Below are 26,707 nucleotides of genomic sequence, written 5' to 3' on the forward strand. Positions count from 1 at the left end.
CATGAATAAATAATAACATAGGCCAACCAAGATACCCATGTCATATGGCAGCACGATGGCGCAGCGGTGGAGTTGTTGCCTTGCAGTGCTTGCAGCGCCAGAGACCCGGGTTAGATCCTGAGGCTGTCTGAACGGAGTTTGCATGTACTTCGTTGTCTCTGTACTGTACACTGACAATGACAATTAAAATTGAATCTGAATCTGAATCTGAATCCGAATCTTCCCTGACCACGTGGGTTTCTTCTGAGATCTTCAGTTTCCTTCCATAATCCAAAGACGTACAGGTTTGTAGGTTAATTGGATTGGTATAAGTGTAAAACATTGTCCCTAATGTGTGTAGGATAGTGTTAATGTTCAGGGATCGCTGTTTGGTGTGGACTCAGTGGGCTGAAGGACCTGTTTTCCGCGTTATATCTCTAAACTAAACTAAAGGGATATGTATCACATGCAGATCATAGAAAATCGTTTAACTTGGCTTCATGTCTATCATGGAGATTGTGGGCAGAAGGGCCTACTCCTGTGCTGTTCTATGTTCTACATCCCCACCAACTGAAAATGAAAATTGGCATTCCTTTCATAAAGTGCAAGAAGCCAATAGTTCATGGCAACCAATAAATAATCTGTTCAACCACAATTTACTTCCCAATGTGTACTGTTCTGAACCAAGAACATGGGTACCTTGTTAATGTTTCCCAGAGCCCACTGCAGAAGGCACAAAGAGACATATTATCAGTCCAAACACATAAAACGATGTGTTCGTTCCGAACACAGTGGGTAAAAGTCAGCATGTCTCTTACCAAATGCAAAAGTCAATTGCATCATGGAGGAGACATATAAATATAGTTACCAGAAATCCAAAGAAATATCCGTCAACTACAGGAGAAGGGAAACCAAGGTAAACCACGGTGATCAACTGGTAAATAAATACTTGGGCCATCCCCAATTTCCTAAAATCCCCTATTTTATTTTATTACCTTATAGTAAATCTCTTTTTAAATACTGAACCTCAGACATTCTCTGACACCTGCCTGTTAAAATATTCAAGAGTCAAATAACATTGGATTTGGCTTTAAAATGTGATCATTTATCCACACTTGGTGATCATCCAATTCATGGCTGCCTTAGGTTTTGCAAGCAATCAGAGAGCAAAGACTGGAGGCCGTTTCAAACCACAAAGTAAGAGGATGCTGTTCTACCTCTTTAACCAAGTGTAAGTCAAACATATACCTACCAGATCCAAGACGCAAAAGTCCAGTTAGGCTATGACCTTCTTTGTGCAAAGCAATAATGTGTAATTGGGGAGTAGAATGAGACAAAGGGGAGATCTTTAGGTTGACTGAGTAGATAGTACAGAGAGGTCCACTGAGGTTAATGTGCTGGGTACATAGGGCGAATGTTGGGGTGGAAAAGTTGTGAGTGAGCTACAGTAAATAAGATGAGGGGGAGCAGGGATAATGCAAAATATGTTGAAGCTTATGGGCAAACAAAGAACATAATATGTGTAGTTTCATTTTCAATGGCACTTTATTTGTCACATGTGCCGAGGTACTGAAATTTATTTTTGTAGACAGTTCAGAACGTATCACTATACATAAGCACATAGATACATCTTAGATAAGCATCTCAGATACAGTACAAGTGTATAGTAATCCAGGGGTCATTGTTGGTAATTCCGACCTAGTCTCTCGATGTTAAGAATAAAGCATTAGCCAGACTGGGGATCAACCAGAGGCTTTTCAGCCTGGGACTGACTGCTGAAGATGTATTCATTAGGACCATAAATAGAAATAGGAGGCTAAACATGGAGAGCTTAAGTGAGAGTTTTTGATGATTTAATGGCAATTTTGAAAGGAAGCAAATGGCACCTTTCTGTATCCCTGGAGAGCCAGCAAGCACCAGGGCGTGAAAAGTAAAACATAGAGATATCTACAGATCATCATTTAAAGCCTTCAGCAGGCTCTACTTATTACAAAGCACTTGCATTATCGATTGTATTACTAGCTGTTAAATACAAAAAAAAGGATGCATGTATAATTTTGGAGAACATCAAACAACTCTGAAGACATTAGTTACATATAGATGGTTTTTATTGGACTTATCATGATCTTAAGTCTCACTTGAATCCCATTAGACAAGAGCTTCAGTATAGCCTGCAGTAGAACAAGATATGAATGCTCTCATTTTGTTGATGAGTACCCCGAGGAGAATCACAGCAAGCTTTAAATGGTATGAGTTTCTCTGGTAATACCATTCAGAGGCTCCGCAGATCAAAGATAAAACAAATTGCACTATACATCCTTAATTCTTTTTAAAAGAGGAAATTCGGGGGTGATCTCAAAGTACCCATTTACACTAAAGTAATTTCCATTGCCAATTAGTCAGCAGAGTTACCAATCCATTTACACTGCAAGCTGAAACTAGTTCAATTCCTTTGGAGAAGCTGTGGTGAAAGGTGTGTACAAGACTTACTTATGGATGCTGTAGTGTGATGATTATGTTACTGGGTTCATGATGCAAAGAAGAAAAGTTCAGATCACACAAGGACCGCTTGTGAATTTGAATTCAGTTTTATAAAATAAAAAAAATCGAATTTAATCAAATTACCGAATTGAATTGACCAAAAAATGATTCAATACTGTGAGTGAGTGTGTGTGTGTGTGTGTGTGTGTGTGTGTGTGTGTGTGTGTGTGTGTGTGTGTGTGTGTGTGTGTGTGTGTGTGTGTGTGTGTGTGTGTGTGTGTGTGTGTGTGTGTGCGCGTGTGAGAGAGAGAGAGATCCAAATCTCAATCAGGATTACAAAAATAGTTCTTCAGGGCACTTTTAGGAACATAGAAAATCAGTGCAGGAGTAGGCCATTCGGCTGTTTGGTCATGGCTGATCATCCAAAATCAGTACTCCATTCCATATTCTACATATCCCTTGATTCCGTTAGCCCTAAGAGTTATATCTACTCTCTCTTGAAAACATCCAGTGAATTGGCCTCCACTGCCTTCTGCAGCAGAGAATTCCACAGATTCACAACTCTCTGGGTGAAAAAGTTTTTCCTAATCTCAGTCCTAACTGGCTTACCTCTTATTCTTAACCTAGTTCTGGACTCCCCCAACACAGGGAACATTTTTGTCTTAGCTCCTTTCCCAGGCATGTAAGCAAACTTCGATTGCACCTACCAATCCTTTCTTGCGTTAGCAGAAACAGACAGGACTGCAAACAGTGGAAAATGTGGACATTCCAAGAAAAGTTGGCAAGTTTTGGAATGGATTATGCTCTAAAATTATTCAAAGCTTTTATCAATATGTTACGTGGAGGAACACAAGTGTGACAGGAAGGAACTGCAAATGCTGGTTTACACCAAAGATAGACACACAGTGCTGGAGTAACTCAGCCAGACTCTGAGGCAACATCTCTGGAGAGAAGGAATGGTGATGTTTTGGGTCGAGGCCCTTCTCCAAACATAGGCAGTGCATTCATTTGGAGACAAGTGTCTTTGGGTCACAAGGCCAATTCAATCAAATGGCTGGGTGCAGAGTATTTTGGGTGCAGAATTATTTTTTGTAATCCTCATTGAGATATGGATGTCCCTTTATATATATTGTCCATCTTTTGGTATTGAATCACTTTTTGGTGATTTCAATTCGGTAATTTGATTTAATTCGTTTTTTTAGTTTTATACAACTGTCTACGTCCTGAATCTTTTTGTACTCGTTGAGCTGTGTAATTCTGCAGGTACTTCTCACGGCAGGCCTTTAACAAGGGTCTTAATGAGCCATGAACACACTTTCATTTTGTAAGGATTTCCACTCCTTCACCGTTGGGGGTAGGCATCTCTGGCGATGCACTAATAAACACAGGGAGATTCCATGTGTTACATTACACATTCCATATTATGGGGGGCAACATCTTTGCCACTTATTCAATAAACAATGCCGGGGGACACTCCATTGTCCTCCGCACAAGGGCTCTCCAAGTTAGGCATTTATAGGCAATAGACACTAGGTGCAGGGGTAGGCCCTTCGAGCCAGCACAAGTGAAACTGTGTGTGGAAATGTCAGCTGATGGCCAGAATGAAAAGCAAACCAGTTTACCATATCATCAAACTACATCAAACTTCATGTCACTAATAATAGACTGGTACAAAAGATCCTTTAACTTCATAACATAATGCACCCGCTGATCTTTCTCAATCAGTGAGTGCATTCACATGATGTTATTAAACACATTTTGACTCGTTTAAAATGACACAAATTCTGGAAAGATGGAATAAAATGAAGAAAGATTGCACTTACTTTGTTTAAAGCCAAGATAGGGTATCCTTTCTATTGGAGTGCTCCTTTCTTTCATGTACTTGTAAAGTGTGACAAGGAAAGTCTGTTCCTCTGCTCGACATTCATCGCCTGCTGCAACCTTTGATTTTTCATCAGCTGCGATATTTTTGCAGTTACTGTTGTTATTCTTGGGCTTCACCATCGTGGTTTTGGGCTCACATTTCGACTGAGGTGGAAAAATACGCACAGGATTTGTAACAGCACAGTGATTGACACTTCATCACTTGGATCCAAGGTTTGCTTGGAACCTGAAGGTTATTATTTCCTAAATGATGCTATAAAAAGCACAGATGATAGATCGGAACATTTTCATTTACTTGCAGCCTTTTGGAGCTTCAGGATTCTCTAAAGCACGTTACAATCTACGAACCAGCAGCTTTTACACAGTCTCCTTCACGAAATATGATCAAACAGTACCCGACTATGAACGATGTAAAGGAATAATAGGGCAGTAGGTTTCAAAGTGGTTCTTTAAACTGGAAAGAGGTGGAGAAGCAGAGAGCGAAATGCTGGAATTTCAGGGACCGAGGTCCTGTGAGAAAAATCGTGTGCAATAGTCCGGGTAAGATCATATGACCAGGATCTGTGGTGGCACAGTAGTAGAGATGCCGCCTTACAGTGCTTGCAGCGCCGGAGACCCGGGTTCGAACCCGACTACGGGTGCTGTTTGTACGGAGTTTGTACGTTCTCCCTGTAACTGCGTGGGTTTTCTACGAGACGCTGCAAAGATATACAGGTCTGTAGGTTAATTGGCTTGGGTTTGTAAACTTGGTATATGTGTCAACTGTCCCTAGTGTGTGGAGGCTTGTGTTAATGCGTGGGGATCGCTGGTCGGTGCGGACACGGTGGGCCGATGCGCCTGTATCTGCGCTGCATCTCTAAACAAAAATTAGGGGAGTCCAGAAAGGTACAGCAGCACAGTGGTGCGGTGGGTGGTGCCATTGGCCTGCCAGAGACGCAGGTTCGATCCTGACCTCCACTGCTGCCTGGGTGGAGTCTTCAGGTTTTACCTGTGGCAGGATACATTCCCCCAGGTGCACCAGTTTCCTCTCATATTCCTGGGGCGTGCAGGTTGACAGGTTTGTTGGGTGCTGCTGTGGGTTGGCTCCAGTGTGAAGGTGAATGATGGAATCCGCGGGAATTGATCAGGAGAAGAGGGGAGGGGGAAGAGGAATTAAATGGGATTAACACAAATGGGTGCTTGATGGTGGCAATGTCAAGGTGGTCCAATGGGTCTGTTTCTGTGCTGCAAGGCAGTAGGGCTGAAGTAGATTTCAGAGACGTGGGGCAGAAGAGGGGCAAGCAAAGATTTGATGCAACTCTTAAAATCAGACATCGCTCAAACAGAAGCCAAAGTATCTCAGCCATCATGAGAGTAATGTGCAAATGGGCTGGCACATTGTAGGAAGCCAGAGATGCTCTGGATGAGTCACAAGTTTACGAGTGGGAGACCAGCTGGGGTTGTGTTACGTAAATCAAGTCTAGGATGTGACAAGTGTGTTGGGGCACTGCCCAAACTTCATGGAGAGGCCAGGTGTAAGGGGTGGTCAGTTAATTTTGCAACAGTAGAAATAGGCAGTCAATCAAGGTATTGCACACGAGTCACTGAAATGGGCCACAATCTTTCATTCGAAGGCAGAGGATAAAAACATAGAAAATAGGTGCAGGAGTAGGCCATTCGGCCCTGCACCGCCATTCAATATGATCATGGCTGATCATCCAACTCAGTGTCCTGTACCTGCCTTCTCTCCATACTCCCTGATCCCTTTAGCCACAAAGGCCACATCTAACTCCCTCTTAAATATAGCCAATGAACTGGCCTCAACTACCTTCTGTGGCAGAGAATTCCAGAGATTCACCACTCTCTGTGTTAAAAATGTTTTTCTCATCTCGGTCCTAAAAGATTTCCCCCTTATGCTTAAACTGAGACCCCTCATTCTGGACTTCCCCAACATCAGGAACAATCTTCCTGCATCTAGCCTGTCCAACCCCTTAAGAATTGTGTAAGTTTCTATAAGAAATCCCCCCTCAATCTTCTAAATTCTAGCGAGTACAAGCCGAGTCGATCCAGTCTTTCTTCATTTGAAAGTCCTGCCTATGAAAGGATGGATGACACCTTGCCGGTGATCACAGGTAGTAAGAGGAGAAAAGCTACAAGCTTGAAAACAGCAAAGAGTTGAAGCAATAAAGTGGTCCATACCTTGGGATTGCTCTTCCCGTCCGAATCCTCATTGGAGTCTCTCAAGCCATTTAGACCTTGTGCATCCCGCTTCTGGGAACAAGCCTTCTTCTTCCGAGGTCGGCCTTTGAGATTAAGCGCTATAAATTCATAAAGTGAGGAACAATTTTCACAACCCATAAAACAGCAACAAAAACACCTAATTGATAAATTTCTGTTTTGGGTTCTGTGCTGACATCATCAAATGTTTACATGGTACAAATTAAACTAACATCAAGACAGCCGCATTTCCCTAATTGAAGTATTTATATGGAAGGCATGTCGCTTAGTACACTTTCACTTTCCTGCTGCAAATACAGGTGTGGTTTTAATGGCCATTCCGAGTATGACCATCCCAAGGTATCCATGCAATTGATCCAATTTCACACAGAGACTGCAGGTTCCAGAGAGACGTGTAAATTGCAATGAGCGTTTGGCCATTAATAACCTTGTGTGTTCTGTGCAGCTGCACTACTTTGCTGCGATAAATAACCAGCTCAACAAACCATTGTACACCTTGTCCTTGTACACCAGTCACTGAAAGTAAACATGCAGGTACAGCAGGCAGTGAAGAAAGCTAATGGCATGTTGGCCTTCATGACGAGAGGATTTGAGTATAGGAGTAAAGAGATACATATGCAGTTGTACAGGGCCCTGGTGAGACCACATTCGGAGTATTGTGTGCAGTTTTGGTCTCCTAATTTGAGGAAGGACATCCTTGCTATTGAGGCAGTCCAGAGTATGTTCACGAGTTTAATCCCTGGGACTGTCATGTGAGGAAAGATTGGAAAGACTGGGCTTGTATTCACTGGCATTTAGAAGGACGAGAGGGAATCTTATAGAAACATCTTTAATTATAAAAGAACTGAACAAGCTAAATGCAGGAAAAATGTTCCCAATGTTGGGGGAGTCGAGAACCAGAGGCTACAATCTAAGAATAAAGTGGAGGCCATTTAAAACTGAGATGAGAAAAAACGTTTTTACTTAGAGAGGTGAATGTTTTGAATTTTCTGCCACTGAAATCAGTAGAGGCCAATTCACTGGATGCATTTAAAAGAGTTAGATAGAGCTCTAGGGGCGAGCGGAATCAAGGGGTATGGAGAGAAGGCAGGCACGGGTTACTGATTGTGGATGATCAGCCATGATCACAATGAATGGCGGTGCTGGCTCGAAGGGCCGAATGGCCTCCTCCTGCACCTATTTTCTATATTTCTATTGAACAAAGCACATTTTCTTCAGCTGAAATTGCAAAAGGGAAAGTTTATCACATTGATGACATTTTGCTTTATATTTTCGAAAAATCAGGTGACATGAAAAGAACATTTGCTCGCAACAGCAACTCATGCTATTGCATAGCAGCCAGCAGGCAGAGTCACTCAGTTGCAAACTATAATCCTCACGTGAGAAGCTCAGTCACTGGAGAATCACATTTAAGACGGTCAGCATTTGGTTTCCCCTGGCAAGGAATTACCATTTCACATTCTGCAGTCACCACCCACTGGTGTCTTTGGGTCTGCATTGTGCAGAGGTCAAACCAGAGGATAAATTGAGCTTGTTGAAGAGAATTCATGGATGGACACACCTATGCTTAGATAATGGCAGGTTCTCAATCGCAACGTGAATGTTAAAGTAAATCTGGCCATCCGCCGTTGTAGAGATGCAAGTCTGGTAGGGACCACCGTGTATGGTAGGGTGGAACTCGGAAACATTGTCCTGTTAAACACAGTGGGGCTCACAATAAATCTTTATACTGTGTTTTCTGCAGATAAAACTATTCTTTCCTCAACTCCTAGAAAATAGGTGCAGGAGTCGGTCATTCGAACCAGCACCGCCATTCAATATGATCATCATTAATATGCTGATTAATTTCACCAAAAACAATGGAGGCCTTGCATACTAATTTTAATTTTGAGTAACTGTGTAAAACAGAAAGATAGACTCAGCTGCCTACTGACTTCCAATGAAATGGAAACTGGAAGAGATGTATAACAGGTGGCTGGAAAGTGGATGCGTACAGGTGGTAGAGGTGTTAACAATATAGGGGCATCTGCTGAAGCCAGATTTCATGGCAGCAAATCTAAGGGAACTTTGCTAGATTCTGCAATGTATCAATCCTGCAACAGATACATTTCCGCCTTGTCAGCAAAATCCATAAATAATCTGGAGGTGACTCTTGTGCAAAACTGTTACTGAACTGCAACTACGACGGTGGCGGTCAGATTTACGTTTGCAAGGTTGTTGTTTTAACCCAGTGTGCACACACAATGCAAAATGTGAAATCCTCGTGAAAAATCATTTGGAAGGTACAGTGCTCCTTCTATGCCAGGGCAAGCTTGGAGTTTCATTGCTAGATACCAGCAAAGATGCCTCTGCCAATGCTTGGATATTTAGCGTATTATTGTCTGGAAGGACCATAAATCTCACTGTGTACTTGTCTATTGATAGCATTGTCTGCGACATGTTCATACCGTACCAGCAATGCCGCAGGGCATGCACCTCATGTCAGTCACACCAATTCCATACTCAAAGAAAGGAATTCAAACACCTTTTGCAATCCTGCGGTATATTTCAGAACTACACAAGAACTGCCTGGAACAAGACTATTTGAGATTGTTATGCTTAAGTGCTCGAAACCAGTTGCAAAAGATCACAGAGATAACTAATCATTAAGCATATTGTTTAACAACCCGAAAGCCAAGTTCATATTTTCTTTCATATCGTACTATAAAAGGCAGCCAAGACATCAAAAGCTGCTCGAAATAAGCAACAATTCCTGTTTAATTACTGTATATTTGCTCAGTAGCTGATGACTGTTTTAATGACAGGGTTCAAACATAGACTGCAATGAGTAATGAAACTCATCAAAATAGCTGCAAAGCCAAGAAGTCTCATGAAAGTATGGTTAAGAAACCCAATGCAATCTTGTATTGAGTTTCTCAATCCTGCATTTGTATGTTCACTGAGAATGAACACAATACACATTATGCGCAGTAAATGTAGAACACAGTTGCATTATCCTTATTTGGTACTTTGAATTATTTAGTTACAGTGCCAAAGTCTGATATAGTGTTTATTTTTGATATTTGTGTTTGTAGCCAAAACATACAAATGACATATTAGTCCATTTGGTCCTGTGGTGTAATAACTTAGAAATGTTAATCTGTTATTTAGGGGGAAAAAAGCTCTCCATTGTACGTTACAAATTACTGAAGCATACTTAACAAATGTGGAGGTGACCTTTAAATAGCACTGACTGAGGAAGTGAACCAATTTGAGCTGATTCAGAAATATCAGACGAACTGCTGCTCTGCTGAATGTGTCCAAAAATGGCTTGGGATGAAATAATTTTACCATTATTAAAATATGATGACATCCTGTATAGATTGCAGTAAAACTGAACATAAACACCCTTCCCTTGCCCAGACACGCACACACACCCCTATACTGGTACCGTGAACTCTTGATCACTAAACCTAACCACATTATGAGCTTTGCAGAAGCTATTTCTTAATTTAGTTCACTTAATTTGGATCCTAGCTAAACATTCCACTCAAGGTGAGCCGCGGATTACTTTAATCAAACGGCGTTTTAATGTCCGACTGACATTGACCAACACAAGCAATCACAACATGTATAAGGATACACAGAATAAACACAGAAAGTGAAATAAAAGTGTTACCCATTTCAGCCGAATTCACCAGGTCCTATCAGCCTCTGACATTAATGCTGCAGCATGTGACAATATGCATCATCCCTGCCACTCCAACCTTCGGTAAATTGAAGCACTTGTCAATAATTGTGCTTCCTGTCTTGTGCCCACAACAACTTTTACTTAGGCTCAAGAGAACGATTACTCAAGGAACAACAGATCACTGACAAAACAAAAAAAAAAGGGATGAACTGCCAAGCGGGAGGGAAAAAAAAAAAAAACCCTTACATACGAGGTCTGGTTCTGCACAGCCCATTTGTTGTCATCTCATCCCACCTCTTTCATAGTAACAATGATTTCAATTACTGGACTTGTTTTGCGGGGTCGAATTGCCAACTCATTTGAAAGGCACTGCACCCGCTTACAAGTCGAAGCCCAGTTACTCATGTCAAAGAATGTGGCACAGGAAAGAGGTGCAGGCTCGTGGTTTTGCGTAATTTGATATTTATGTGACTTTCAATATTTCAGAGGCCCTGATCCTGCTGTGAAAGGTTATAGATATATTGGTGCCTGAAAGTGAGTGCACTATGAATAAATGTTTCCATACACTTAAAAATGATTACAAAGATAGATTAGTTTGTCGATATTTCTCAGGTGAACAAAACCATAACGCAACACAATAGCAGCTCTACACAAACTGGGCGCTAGCAGAAGAATTATTAGAAAGCAGGATAAGGGTAACCCAAGAATATTTAGGCAATATATTACCAGAGCCAGTTGCATCTTTTCAGATCCACTTCTTCCTCCTACGTTTATTGGTAAATTGAAGCTCACCGCAGCTTTTGATCAATTTATTAAAATTGTTACCTTGCAATTATCTCTGCAGGTTCAGTAAGATCAGTTGAAGGCCGGCATGCTAATGGCTGTAAAAGCCCGTTGCCAATCACAAACAACTTTCTTCGTTAAAAGCATTAAAGAAGCTGCAGTCTAAAATAGACATGGACAATTTCAAAGTCCAAAGGGCTGCAGCAGGTTTTGAAACAAAGGTATCTCTGCTTTCTTGTGCAAACAGCTGACGCCCTCACTTTCTCATAGGGCAACAGTTTCAGTAATTAATATACGTTGGCGAGTTAATTCTTCATTTGATTTGGAAGTCAGAGTCTAAAGCGTCTTTTAAAATTGTGCCTATAAAAGGCAGTATTAAACCATAAAATAAAATCATAAGTAATTTATTGCGGTAATGTACTATATCCTTTTATAATATTAATGAACATAAAACCTCAGGTTTAAATATCAGCCATGTAAATAGAGTAGTGCAGCAAACTTAACAAAGGATTAACTTGCCACATGACATAAATATACTCTTCAACTATTAGGTTTCAAATTCTGGTGCCAGAATGTGAACAAAACAATCTCTTAATTACTGCAAATGAAAATCCAATTTAAGTTTCACTGGAACATGATCCCATTACTTCAGTTATTATATTCCTTCCATAATTCTTTTCACAGACCAAAACACACAAAGTATAAACAGTTCAGTTCGCAACCATCTCCCTTTTGGGATCAGACATCCTGTCTCATTATGTCGATGATTAAAGCAATAATGCCAGATATTTCGAGGCATAAAAATCCTGAAATAGCTTTGAAATCCACCATTTCTTACTGCACCATTTTTTTTTTTTATTAGCACTGTGAACAAATTTGCAGAGTTAAAATATTCTATTTAGTTTCAACCCACATTCAGGAGACAGCTGTTTTCTCTCTGTTGTGTACAGAGAATTGAAGCTCATAGTCATGGGAACATGTCACTAGAGGAGACCATTATGCCCATCATTCCTGTGCTAGTTATTTCAAACAGCTGTCCGTGTATCTCTCTGTTCTTCTTTCATAATCTTAAAAATGTTTCTTCACCAAGGATTTATCTAAACCTGTAATACTAGTTATTGTTGAATTTGTTTCCACCATAGTCTTTCTGGCATTGGATTCCAGGTTACAAAAGTTAATCTTATAATGAGTAAGAAAGAATCTCATTAGATTAATCTTATAAAGTAGTTTACTCATTTCCCCGCAAATTCTTTAAATGTTTCGACTGGTTACTGATTCTTCTGCCAGTTACCTTTATTTACGCCACTCCAGCACTCCTCCACCAAACTGAAGTACTCACTCTTAGTACATCGCTAGATGCTCTTTGTACCTAATGAACGCCTTTGACATCATTCCCATCATTTGGCATGCAGAAGTAGAGCAAAACTCCAGATTAAGCCATCAATTTTCTTAATTTGTATTCGACGCAGCAGTTAAATATAAATTAAAGATGCCCTGCCATTCCATCGTTTACCTGTGGTATAAGTCTACCTGGAAACTACATTGCGCAATCTGTGTCCATGAGTTTTACGTGATCCTATTCCAATGAAAACTAAACATAATTGGGGAAAAAAACAGGAACTCTGTGCAAGTTGCATGAAGTTTGAAATTTTCACCCTGGGTCTTCCATTCATTGCACCTCCCACGAAACATCCTAATGGCAGGCTTAAGGACAACATGCCTGTCGGTCCAAAATCCTCCCAACTAATGGGCGGCACAGTGGTGCAGCGGTAGAGTTGCTTCCTTACACCCGGGTTTGATCCCGACCACGTCTGCTGTTTGTACGGAGTTTGTACATTCTCCCCATGACCTCTTGGCGGAAGTGTAAAGTGTCCATAGTATGTGTAGGATAGTCTTAATGTGCGGGTATCGCTGGCCGGTGTGGACTCCATGGGCCGAAGGGCCTGTTTCCACGCTGTATTTGTGAACTAAACTAAACTAATGGGCCTCAAGAGGAGCCAACAAATTTCCAGGCACTTAATTTCTTTGCTGCAAAGAAACAATTTCAGATTTTTAATTAAACTCTACTTTGAAGCATACTTACTACGAGAAAACTGATCAGAGGAAAAATCACTGAATGAACCAATCTGCAATAGTAGCACCCATGCCTCAGGGGAACGCAAAATAACTTATCTGTTTCTTCTTTAACTTTTACCTAAACATAATCCTATTTAGGCCTGAATTCACATTCTTAATGTTGGTGTGCCAAGTAATTTAAAAGTTATTTAGAGTTATCAAAGCTAATGATCATTTTCTTATAACATAAGTACCTCACTGGTTAGTTCATAACTCCATTTTATTAATTGGACTGAACTATTATTACATTCCAGGTTGCTGCTACATGGTAATACGCATACCTCTGAATTACAAGACAATGTATGAGAAATTGATTAACTGTGGTGTTAGAGGTTTATTGGGAGAAGGCAGGAGAATGAGGCTGAAGGAAAGATAGAACAGCCATGAATGGTGGAGTAGGCTTGATGGACCGAATGGCCTAATTTTGCTTCTACAACTTATGAACATAAAGTACTGCAGAGATATGGGTCTAATCCAGGTCGACATTTCAGTGCAACACCAAAATAATACAGAGCAGTGTTTCCAGTGCTGCATTATTCCAATTCCCGTAAGTGCGGAACAAAATAGGAGCAGTGGGAGGGCACGCAGTCCCTCTAGTTTGTCCTACCATTCAATATGATCATGGCTAGTCTGCCTCAAGCCTCAACGCTTCAATGCCAGTTCCCCAATTCCTTGATCTTTTAAAAATGTACCTACTTCCTCTTTAAAAAGCCCCCAATGATCTCCCCTCCATGGGGATGGAGAATTCCAGGCTCCCTCATTTTCTACAACATGTTGCTATACACTTCAATTTTAAGTGACCACCCTATCAGCTTGTAACAATATTGCCTTGAGATTTTCCCACCAGTGGAAACATCACAATATCCACCCTGTCATGTTCCTCAGGATCTTGTATGTTTTATTACAATTATATCTTATTCTTCCAAACTCCACAGAATAGAGGATCCAACTTCCTTAACCACTGGTGATAGGCCAACCCTCTCATCTGAGAAATTAGCCTAACCAATTTGCTTTGGAGCACCACCAATGCATGTATATCCTTTCTTAACGAAGGGGACTAACATGGTGTGCAGATGTGGTGTCGTTGGGACCCTGTACAATTGCAATGACTTCCTCATTTCTAAACGTCAACCCTCTTGCAATCAAGGCCAATACATAACTTGGCTTCTTCAGCACATGATGCACCTGCCCGGTGTGATACGTGTTCAAGAATGCTTAGATCCCTCTGCACTTCACTCATACGTAATCTCTCTCCTTTTAGATAATAGGATCCCGAGGGGTAACTTTTTTACACAAAGGGTAGTGGGTGTAGGGAACGGGCTGTAATTGGAGGTAGGTGAGGCAGGTACTATTACGACCTTTAAGAAACAATTATAGACAGGTATGAATGAATGAATGAATGAATGAATCTCTTTATTGTCATTGCAGATGGTACAACGAAATTTAAAAGTCAATCCCACCGTGCGATTCACAAGAGCAATTTTAAATATATAAGATAAGGTAAAAATACATACATATAAAAAAAATTAAAAAATTACAGATAAATAACAATAGCAGCTGAGGTAGAGCCATTCAGTTGAATGTGAGTGTTATTTCTTATTTTGCATTGTTAAGTTCACGTATGGCTATAGGGTAGAAGCTGTCTCTGAGTCTGTTTGTGCTAGTTTTGAAAGACCTGTACCGTCTGCCAGAGGGCAGCAGGTGGAACAGGTTGTGTCCAGGGTGGGAAGGGCCCTTCAGGATGTTGGCTGCCCTGCCAAGGCAGCGAGAGCTGAAGATGTCCTTCAGGGAAGGCAGTGGGCAGCCAGTGAGTTTTTGTGCGGTGTTGATGACCCTTTGAAGGGCTCTCCTGTCCGCTGCAGAGCAGCTGGCATACCATGTGGTTATACAGTACGCCAGCACACTCTCGATGGAGCAGCGGTAGAAGGACACCAGCAGCTTCTCCTCCAGGTTGTTTTTCCTGAGGATCCTCATGGATAGGATAGGGTTAGATGGATATGGGCCAAATGCAGGCAGGTAGGACTAGTGTAGATGGGACATGTTGGCGAAGTTGGGCTGTTTCCACGCTGTAACACTCTATGACTCTAATAGCCTGGCGTTAAGAGTTATTTTACTGCCCAATTCCTTGTGTTCCCATATTAAACTCCATTTTGCCAAATTTTCACCCACACATTCAACCTATCCTATTGCAGAGTCCTAATATCTTCTTCACAATGGAAGGCCCTTCTATTTATTTATGGGTCATCGGCAAAACTGGTTAATTTACACTTTGCTCCAGATTATTTCTACAAATAAGGAAGAGCCCAGAATTGATCCCTGCGGAACTCAAACAGGTACAATTTTCCAGCCTGAAAAGAACCTATCTACTCCGACTTTGTTCTCCAAGCGACAACTGATCTTCAACCCATACTATCCCACTTCCCTATATACCATGAGTCAAGTCTTGCGCAGAAGCCTTTCATGTGGCGCCTTGCCTGATGCCTTGGCCAGTATTTATCTATAAATCAGTATCACTGCAACAGATTAGCTAGTCACTGCTGTTTATAGGGGACACAAGAGACTGCAGATGCTGGAATTTGGGCAGAAAGTAAACTGCTGGAAGAACTTAGCAAGCAAGAAGGGTGTCAGGGGTTATGGGGAGAAGGCAGGAGAATGGGGATAGGAGGGAGAGATAGAACAGCCATGATTGAATGGCGGAGTAGACTTGATGGGCCGAATGGCCTATTTCTGCTCTTATCGTTTATGACCTTATGACCAGAAACTATGTATGCTTTGGGTTGAGACCCTGCATCAGGACATGTAGCCCCTGGCTCTTCCCATGCTGCTGTTGGCTGGCATGTTTCCTACATTATAACAGTGACTTTACTTCAAATGTTACTCATTGTCTTCAGAGCACTTTGGAATATCCAAAGGGCATAAAAATCATTATTTAACTGCAAGTTGTTTATTTCCCAGCTTCATGCTGTTGGATTTTGGCATTCAAGGATGGCACAAAAAAAGCCTTATAGCTGTTCTTCAAGCTTTATTAATGAAGTACTAACAAGTGACAGAAATCAATGGTCGAATCAATCAACTGTACAAGTTTACAGAGTCTCCACACTATTTACATTTGCTTCAATATTCGTGGATGTTTTTCTTTGCATATTTGGGCTCGTCTAACATAAATTGACTGGATTCAATTTGACAATGAAACTGTGCAAATCCTACTTTAAATATTCTTTCTTGTTTTAATATAGAACGTTCAACAGTTCCCATTATTACCTTTACAATGCCTGCATGCTATAATTTGCAACTTCTGAATGTGCTTGACTTGTTAAAGGCTTACTGATAAAGATCTTCCAATGAGTAATACTTAAGCCTCTAAAGCAAATTCCTGCCAGAGTTATTTAATGATTTCAAAACACTTCTACCAAAATGCACTGTGCAGGATGTTTCTGAAACTTACTGTTGCTGGAAAGTGGTGACATTCAGCTTGTCAAGTCCATACTATATCTACACAAGTACAGTCTCATTAGTCCTATCCACTCCCCCCTCCCCCGAGATGAGGAAAGTCCTCATCTCAGCTTTGGTTCTTTTAACAATCATTTAATTCCGTGCCATCCATTCTTGACCCATCCCGCTTTACATTTAGCTATTCTATAAATTACAGCAGTTAATTTAAAGGTATCTTCATTATCTAAGTAAACCAAGTCTCAATAATCACAGCACACAGAATTTAAATCACATATTCTGTGTTGTTACACTGATGTGAGAATCGTTCCATGTTGTGTGAAACTGAAGCAAAATAATTATCAACCAATGGCAGCAAATAAGTGTGCCCAGAAATTAAATTGCAGAGTGTTTTTTTTAAAGAAACATCATGGATTGAAATTCCCTTCTGCCCAGACCTCCCATCCAAAAGGTTGCTTCACATAATTCCAGAAATTGGGGCAGGAACCTCTGAGCAAGTCATGTTGGAGTCTCTTGGGGCAAGCACTGCAGGGGAACACAGACCACATTGCCCTGGGAGCAACCATTATCAAGTACAATATGACTGGGATTTCCACCAGCCAAGTCCCTTACTGAACCCACTGCCCTTTGATGTCGAAACATGGAACTGCAGATACTTGTTTACTGAGGAAAGACACAAAATGCTGGAGTAACTCAGCCAGTCAGGCAGCATCCATGGAGAAGATGGATAAGTGATGTTTCGGGTCAGGACCTTCCTTCAGTCTCCTACTGCAGTTTGAAGAAAAGTCCCAACCCCGAAATGTCACCTATCCATATTCTCAAGGGTTACTGCCAGAGTTACTCCAGCATTTTGTGTCTGCCCTTTGATGTTCCCCGCTCCTATTCTGCATTGCATCAATATTCCCCACCACAGCCTAACTTCTGATCCGCACCCCTCCCAGCATATTATTGCCAACGGTTCTGTGGCCCTTACATCCTAGGGGAAATTTTAATTTTGTTTTTGATATCCTTGGCAATTTGGTATCACACTCAAGAGTATTAGAGCATACCAAATGGTCTAAAAGAATGATGTACGTCTTTTGTTGGGATTTCCTAATGCAAATGCAACATTGTTTTGTACTTTATTTGACTGTCAAGATAAACAATCACCAGATTTTCTGGTCCGAGACATTATGTGGACCCTGGAATAATTAAGGAGGCATTAACACGTACGCTGCATTTGAGAGTGAACAGGCCATAAAATGGGGCTGTCCCACTTGGGCGACCTAATTGGTGAGTTTAGAAAAGTTTTTAAAAAATGGCATGTTGAAGACCGCCTTCGACTATGTTGAAGACTAGCTACGACTAGCTACGATTAACTTCGGGAAAATTGGAGGTCGAAGTATCCTCCGATCTCACTTCGACCTCACTTCGACCTCCCTTCGACTATGATGAAGACTCTCTACGACTACCTTCAACTACCCTCGACTACCTACGACTAACATGCCGACCTACTATGACTAAACCTACGAGTAAAAAAAGTATCGATTTTTTCCATGGCGACCTTTGTATACTCGTGGGCATTTTTTTAACATATTGACAAAAACACCGCTGAGGCCTCGAGTACGCGGAGACCACTCTCGAGCATGGAGGAGAGTTACGAGGACCTCCTACGACCTCGTGTCGACCATGCTGCGAGTACGAGTCGAGGGCAAACTCGCCAGAATTCGCGGATTAGGTCGCCGAAGTGGGACAGGCTCTTAACAGCCATTGTTAGTTGGTCGGACTAACCTTAAAGGAATTGATATCCTATGGTCAAATTGAATTAATCAACAGTTTTATTATTTCTTTTGTGTGAGATATAAATTAAAAATATATAAAAAGTTATATTGCACATTCCAAAGGCAGGGATTCAAAATCCATTTTCAAAAGGAATCTACAGTTTTTTTTTAGAATTCAGATTTCAATCCTGCATGATAATCTTACAACACTGATTTTTATGATTCAATAATTCCCACAGTAAAATCATTGTAAAAGTTAACTGGTTGGCATATTTCCAGAACCTACTGAAGTAGCTGACGTTCTCCTGCACTTGTTAAAGCAATCTGGGGTCATTTTGCAGTAAGATTCCTGCAGATTATCTTATGATTTGATTTTAGTAAAATCAAAATCAAAATCGGTCCAGTATGAAGATGTATAGCCTGAACAATCGACTTGAGCCAAAAAGATTGCTGCTAAAGTCACAGGCTCACCATCACCAACCTCTCACAGGGGATCAAATTTGACCTTGCTGGTATTGCAAAACAGGCCACAGCAAATCAACTACCCATTTTACACCCTGCCTGGTTTCATTTTATTTCATTTTATTTTTTATTATTCGGCTGTGTGGCGAGAGGCTGCAGGTTGAAGAACAGATGCGGAATTTGCTAAATTAACAATACATATTTATAGGACACAAATGCCACGGTCAATTACTTTAAAGAAACTCAGGCAAAAAAAAAAATCATCTTACTTAAATTTTAAAGGCATTTTATTCCAACCTCACTCCGATGTCCCTTCTACTTTCAGCAAACCAGGCATGATATCAAAATGGATTGCAAAAGGTTGGTCAGAGGAGTGTTTTTCCGAGCACCGTATCAGGAGAGAGAGGGATAGCTGACAAATTTAAGTAGGAAATTCCAGACTCTGGAATCTGGACAGCCTTGTGCATGGTCACCATTAAAGAAGTAGGAAACATGATAGATTTTGATGCCTTGTAAATATAATGCCGGCAGCATGAACGTTTTGCTTTGTTGTTTTGAAGATACTGTGAATGCAAGGAAAGAAGTACTGATTGTAATAAATTTCTTGCATATATTTTCATGAATGATGTCGATATTTTGAAATACATCAAACAAGTGGTTCAGAGGGCCAAAGCTGGGGAAACACATTTTCAAGACAACTGGGAAACTGAAGCAAGTTAAAAAGGAATAAATGATTCATGAAGGATTTGAACGCAAGGATGAGAAATGTAAAATTTACGATATTACAACATCTTAATGTAGTTCAAATATAGGCACATTACGACTGAATAATTTCTTTGGCACGGGTCAGAACTGTAATAGGCAATACTTTGGTCATTTCACCAAAAATAAAACCAAAATAAAAATGTATTCAAATTCAACTTTCAACAGGCTAGGAGAAAATTAACTTCAGAATATCTCAGGGCACATTACAACAAAACATTGATTTTTAAAGAGCTATTTTTCCAAGTAAACAAACAAAACCTAATGATGTGACAGCGAGAGATGACGACCAACCTTTGAATTTGTTTGAGATATTCGGAGAATTTTCCGCCTCACTTTGAATAGCATGATGGGATCTTCCACACAAGCAGTGTTACCCCAATCCTGCAGTCAGGTGCCAATCAAGACCATGTGTGAAGCCTTGGGGATATCTAGGGATTTTGGGGGTGGGGGTGGGGTTGGTGAAGCTTAAACTACAACCTACAGTCCTAGAGGTGACCAAAGGGTCACTTCTTTTGTCATGCCCATCAGAATTAATACCTCAAAGATCGGGCCCTATGTTTCGTGGGCCTGGGATTTGTAGCCTGACTGCGCTAATGTTCCCTCAGGCAGCTGTCACCACTTGAACCATAATTCAGAGCATCACATTGCTAGTAAAAGAGTTGCGTTGGAAGGGAGCACAGAGTGACGAATAAACACTCCGCTCCTGCAGCCCTCAATTCAGTGGCAGGACAGTGAACCTAGCATCATAATCAAATGAAGCGGAGAGATAACGTTCTCCAGTTTACTTTAGTTGATTGTCACTTGTACTGAGGTACAGTGAAAAGCTATTTTGTTGCGTGCTATCCAGTCACCAATTGATTACAATCGAGCCATCCACAGTGTACAGATACATGATAAAGGGAATTACGTTTAGTGCAAGATAAAGCCCGGTAATGTCAGATTAAAGAAAATACGAGAGTCTCCAATGAGGTAGATAGCTCTCTAGGTGTTGATAGGATGGTTCAGTTGCCTGTTAACAGCTGGGAAGAAACTGTCTCCGAGTCTGGAAGTGTGGGTTTTCACACTTCTTGTATCTCTTGCCTGATGGGAGAGGGGAGAAGCAGGAGTGACCAGGGCAAAACTGGTCCTTGACTATGCTGGCGATTTTCCAGTTGGAGTTATTCCTCGAGGTTTTACCACCTGACCTCCTCCCTTCCTATCCCATGAAATGTCACAATATCACCTCTGCAATATTTTCCAAAGACAATAATGAAAACAAATCAGTTTTAATTTTTCTCCCTGCTCACAGCAGGCAGCATCCTGCTTAAAGATTAATCTTTTATATTCAAAACATTTGATCGATCTTGGAAAGTTGGCAAATAAAATGAATGCTAATGTGTGGCCTCCAGGTGGAGATAGTGGCTTGCTCCTATCAATAGTCATCCAACAACAAATCATTAAAGTTAACTGATATTGCCTGAAACACGTCATTGTGTATAACAAATTTGGAATCAATGTTGAGAGAGGTTTTTTAGATTCTGGTTCTCATCTCTTTGAGCATAATTGGCCACATGAGGCTTCCATATTAAAATATAAGCTTACTTTGTGACTAAGCTGCTGTGGATGAGTCAAAGACCCATTTTAATGCAAACAGATCAGTTACCTCAGCCTCCAACACAATTAAATAACCAGCAGTTATGTCATGTGGCCTTCATGAAGCATTTATTCTATAACTTCCTGTTCAAATCTATTTATAATACATGAATTGGAAAATGAAAGAACTATAAATGATCTTTTCTCAGAAATTTCATCAGATTGTTCCGATTGTCGGAGGTGCTGTTTTTCAATATTAAACTGAGAACCCACTCGGTCTCTTGGGGTGAACACAGAAGATCTCACAGCCCCATTGAAAAGAACAACATGGAAGTTCTGTTCATTAACAGGCCCATTATTTACACGTTGGCTGTACTTAAAAAAAAACACTTTATTAGTCAGAACCAACTAGTATTTCCAGGATGGAGAAATGTGGTAGTTCTCCCCTATTTTCAACTGAGCTTGCATCTGCCATTGAGCTGTGTGGCAGTCTTTGATACCACTAAGCGTAATACTTTGCTGAGGAACTGTGATGAAAACCTCCACAGGCTCAAAGCCAAGCTGAATATACTTGGAACGTTCAGTTAAAAGTAATACCTCCGATGATTCAGAGTCGGATATTCACCAAAGCACTCAATTGCCCTCTAGTGTCAAACTTTCCTCCCACATACTCAAAGAAATCATTACTGGTGAATCTATTATTTCATGGCTTCAGACCCATCATGGGAAATCTGCCTCGGGTGAGGCAGGAGCAGGTCCTGGCATCTGCTCAAAATCACTGTTGAAAAGGGAATCACTCCAAGTGACTGATTAGCAAATAGTTACAGGGTATTCTAGAACAGTCATAGAGCAGGATTAGTCTAGTGATCCCATGCCAACTCTTTGCAGAACCACCTGGTCAGCCTTACTTCCTGCTACATCTCTACTGTCATACAATTTGTTTCCCAAAATATTTGGAGTCATGATGAGACACAGAGACATTGGTCTCTGATCTCTTGGCTGTTGAGTTTGAGCTGACGCTAATCCTGCATTATTTTTTATTAATTCTCCCCCCGATTTTCATTGACTTTTCCCCAATTTATAATATTCGCCTGCACACACACACACAGGGACTAGTTAGAGAGGCAATTAATATCCCATCTGTGGGATGTGGGAGCACCCAAAGGAAACCAACACACTCACAGAGAGAGAGTGAGCAAAGGTTCAGGTTTGAACCCGGGTTTCTGGCGCTGAGAGGCAGCGACTCTGCAAGCTGCAACACTGTGCCGCCTGTGAATTCCCTTTCTAAACTCACAGCCGAATCAGCATCCATCAAACTTCCTCGGTTTCCAGCCAATGTGTTTCACATCATAACCATTCACCGCATTAAAAAAGATCTTCCGCACGCCATGCCTGGGTATTAGGCCTGCCACTTTAAATCATTGTCCACCTACCTCTGATCGCCTCCCTTTAATGCTGTTCAATATCTGTCAAAATTGTACGAACCTCCAATTTTCTCGCTGCTTCTATGCAGACCCACAAATGCCAGCCAGCCCTTTTTCCATGCCACCCACCCGACCCGAATCCTGAATGTCCTATTTTCTTTCACTTCCATTACTGCAGGCGAGGGGAAAATGCTCAGCAGCTGTAGTTTGCAGCACCACGATTAAAACTTCATTTGCACAAGGCTCTTTACAGCGCACCCAGATCTCCTGCTTCCTGCATCCCCTTTGGAACTGTATTTCCAGGTTCATATTTCTTCCCCTTTTCCACTGCCATAATAAACTCTTTGAAATTCTCTGCGTTAAATTAAATTTCATCTGCCATGTCTGTGCACTTCACCTGGCTACGTCCACCTGAAATCTATTTACCGTCTTAATGCTTCCCACACGTCCAAGCTTTAGGTCATCCACAAAACTCAGAAAAGCCAGCAAACCCATGTCTAAGTCGTGACGTATTTAAAAAAAATGTTTGCACTCCAGCTCCCTTCAGTCTCAAAAACTCTTTACCATAACCCTCTGCTTGTTATCCCAGATGGTTTCATATTAATGCCTTCACCGATCCTTTTATTTCATGGGTTTCAATTTTCCTAAACAACCTTAGCAAATTTAACATCGCTCGAAACAAAGTTAATTCAATCTCGAGGTCTCAGGAAAACAATTTTGTACGGTTAAAACAAATCGCCAAAAAGTCTCAATAAATAGCAAAAAGCTGGATTTTGCATATACTTTGGCCAAGTTCTCGTTTAAATTTATTTCCGAAGCCAAAGTATTTTTGCCCAATTACTGCTTTGAGACCAATGCCCCTTTCTTTTGACCTCCTGAAACCGCCCGACTTTCATCCCAGCTAACTCAGCTGAACTAAAATAGCCAAGAGTCTCATTGACATAATGAAAATGCCAAAATGATTTTGGCAAGATTAATGACCTGGCTTGTTCAACACAGTTATAATCACTGCTTCTTGCTTGTTCTTACATTCTTTAATGCAAAAAATAAGAAGTGGCTTCCCCTCATACTTCAGATTTCTTCCAGCTGAAAAATAATCCCAACCCCACCCTCCCACTGTTTATTTATTTCCAATCAAGTTTACAGATTGCACACTTCAGACCCTAGTTATAGTGGAATCATGCAAAAACAAAATCAATGTTTCACTCATATGTTACTCAGTAACACAAGGAGCATGTATAGATCAGTCTGGGGAAGGGGTGCTGACCCGAAACGTCATCTATCCATCTTCTCCAGAGATGCTGCCTGACCCACTGAGTTACTCCAGGACTACTAACACTATCACTGACCCCATCACTTCCAGCTCCCTGCCATCCCAAGCCTCCAGCCTCATCGTTCCCCAGCCCCGCACGGCCCGATTTTACCTTCTCCCCAAAATCTACAAACCCGACTTTCCTGGCAGGCCCATTGTTTCTGCCTGTTCGTGTCCCACCAAACTTATTCCCACATACCTCGACTCCATCCGATCCCCCCTGATTAAATCCCTCCCTACCTATGTCCAAGGCACATCACATGCTCTTCGTTTACTCCATGACTTCTGTTTTCCAGGCCCCCCGATTCCTTCATCTTCACCATGGATGTTCAGTCACTCTACACCTCCATCCCCCACCAGGAGGATCTTAAAGCCCTCCGTTTCTTCCTCGACAGCAGAACCAACCAATCCCCTCCACCTAGCGGAGCTGGCCCCTACCCTTAACAACTTTTCGTTTGACTCCTCCCATTTTCTCCAAATACAAGGCGTTTGGTACAAAGGTTCTTTAGTAACTTGTCAGTTTCTTTGTTGAACTAAATTAAGGTGCATGTTGCAATCGAAAGCGCTTGAACAATTGGTTGGGACGATAGCCAAACTGTAAGAAAGACTCATGGGCCCAAGCTATGCCTGCCTCTTTGTACGGTATGTCGAACAATATTTGTTCGAGGCGTACGATGGCCCTATCTCCAAACTACCTCTGCTACACTGACGACTGCATTGGTGCCACCTCCTGCACCCACCCACAACTCACTGACTTCATCCATTTCACCACTAACTTCCATCTGGCACTCAAATACACCTGAACCATTTCCGACATTTCCCTACCATTTCTTGACCTCACTATCTCCATCACAGGTGATAGACTTCTGACCGACATCTACTATAAACCCACTCACTCCCATGGATATCTGGACTACACTTCTTCCCACCCTGCTTCCTGTAAGGGCTCCATCCCCTCCTCCCAATTCCTCCGTCTACGCCGCATCTGCACCCAGGATGAGGCGTTTCACACCAGAGCATCAGAGAGGTCCTCATTCTTCAGGGAAGGGGGTTCCCCTCTTCTACTACAATACAATACAATACCGTTTATTTGTCATTTGAACCTCACATGAAGTTCAAACAAAATTTGCTTTCTGCAGTCATACAGCAAGAGAAGAACCAAGACACACACCAACACAATCCACACAAATATCCATCACAGCGAATCTCCTCCTCACTGTGATGGAAGGCAAAGTATTGTCTCTTCCCCGCTCTCCCTTCTTCTCCCGATGCCAAAGTGAAAGTCAAAGTCCCCGGCGGGCGCTAGAAAGGCCTGCGGCCATTTAAAGCCGCGCCGGGCGATGCAAGGCCCTTCTCCGGGTCTTGACGTTGGGAGCCCCCGGCGGGCGCTAGCAAGTCCCGCGGCTGTTTAAGCCGCGCCGGGCAATGTAAGGTTCCGCTCCAGGTTACCTTCAACCCCGCAATTCGGGCGGGAGAAGTCGCCGTTGCTGGTGCCCCCCAAAGCGGTCTCCCCCCGGGGACCCGCGAGCTCCCAGTGTCGCCGTCCACCGGAGTCGGGTCGCAGCAGCGCGCCGTCGCAGCTCTCCACGCTCCGAAGCCGGCCAGCTCCACGATGGTCTGCAGCTCCGCCGGCTCCGCGACTTGAGCCCCCAGCACGCTCCGGCTGGAGGCTGCTCCACGGCGCCAGGCCCCAACAACAACGGAGACCCGACAGGGAAAAGGTAGGGTCCCCGTACAGGGAAGAGATTTAAAAGTTTCCCCCGCCCTCCACACATACACGGTTAAAAACCCACAACAAACAATACCCTCAACAGGACAATAAAATTTAACAAAGACAGACAGACTGCAGAGGTCGCTGCGATGTCAGTCGCGCCGCCCACTGGAATCTACAAATACCTACTATAGATGAGGCTCTCACCAGGGTCTCTTCTATACCCCGTAACTCTGCTCTCACTCCCCATACCCCCCCCCCCCCCCCCTCACAATTAGGGCAGAGTCCCCCTTGTCCTCACCTTCCACCCCACCAGCATGACATACAACAAATAATCCTCCAACATTTTCGCCACCTCCAACGGGATCCCACCACTGGCCACATCCTCCCATCTCCTCTTTCCACAGAAACCGCTCCCTCCATAACTCTCTGGTCAATTCGTCCCTTCCCACTAAAAAACGTTTCTCCTGGCACTTTCCCTTGCAACCACAGGAAATGCTTTACCTCCCCCCTTGACTCTATTCAAGGACCCAAGCAGTCTTTCCAGGTGCGGCAGAAGTTCACCTGCACCTCCTCCAACCTCATCGATTGCATCCGCTGCTCCAGGTGTCAGCTGCTCTACATTGGTGAAACCAAGTGTAGGCTTGGCGATCGCTTCGCCCAACACCTCCGCTCGGTTCGCAATAACCAACCTGATCTCCCGGTGGCTCGCTCAACACTTCAACTCGCCCTCCCATTTTGAATCCCATCTTTCTGGCCTGGGCCTCCTCCATGGCCAGAATGAGGCCTTCCGTAAATTGGAGGAGCAGCACCTCATATTTCGCCTGGGCAGTTTACACCACAGCGGTATGAACATTGACCTCCAATTTCAGATAGTCCCTGCTTTCTCCTCCCCTTCCCAGCTCTCCCTTAGCCCACTGTCTCCACCTCTTCCTTTCTTCTTCCCACCCCTCCACTCTCACATCAGTCTGAAGAAGGGTTTCGACCCGAAGCGTTGCCTATTTTCATTGTTCCATAGAAGCTGCCTCACCCGCTGAGTTTCTCCAGCATTTTTGTCTACCTTCTCCAGGACTTTGTCTTTTTCTGTAAACCAGCATCTGCAGTTCCTTGCTTCTACATTTG

At 42.3% G+C, this 26,707-nt stretch overlaps 1 protein-coding gene across 1 annotated transcript in view; it reads right to left on the reverse strand.

The window, feature by feature from the left end:
• arid5b (AT-rich interaction domain 5B) overlaps positions 1 to 26,707 on the reverse strand; it is a 154,560-nt gene that overhangs the window by 38,330 nt on the left and 89,523 nt on the right. Inside the window, exons 5-6 of the mRNA XM_055647199.1 lie at positions 6,523 to 6,641; positions 4,284 to 4,488 (exon numbers count right to left, since the gene is read on the reverse strand). Of these exons, the coding sequence (XP_055503174.1) occupies positions 4,284 to 4,488; positions 6,523 to 6,641 (324 nt within the window). The remainder of the gene's footprint in view (positions 1 to 4,283; positions 4,489 to 6,522; positions 6,642 to 26,707) is intronic.

This window comes from Leucoraja erinacea, chromosome 15, assembly GCF_028641065.1.
Source record: "Leucoraja erinacea ecotype New England chromosome 15, Leri_hhj_1, whole genome shotgun sequence".
Taxonomy (NCBI): domain Eukaryota; kingdom Metazoa; phylum Chordata; class Chondrichthyes; order Rajiformes; family Rajidae; genus Leucoraja; species Leucoraja erinaceus.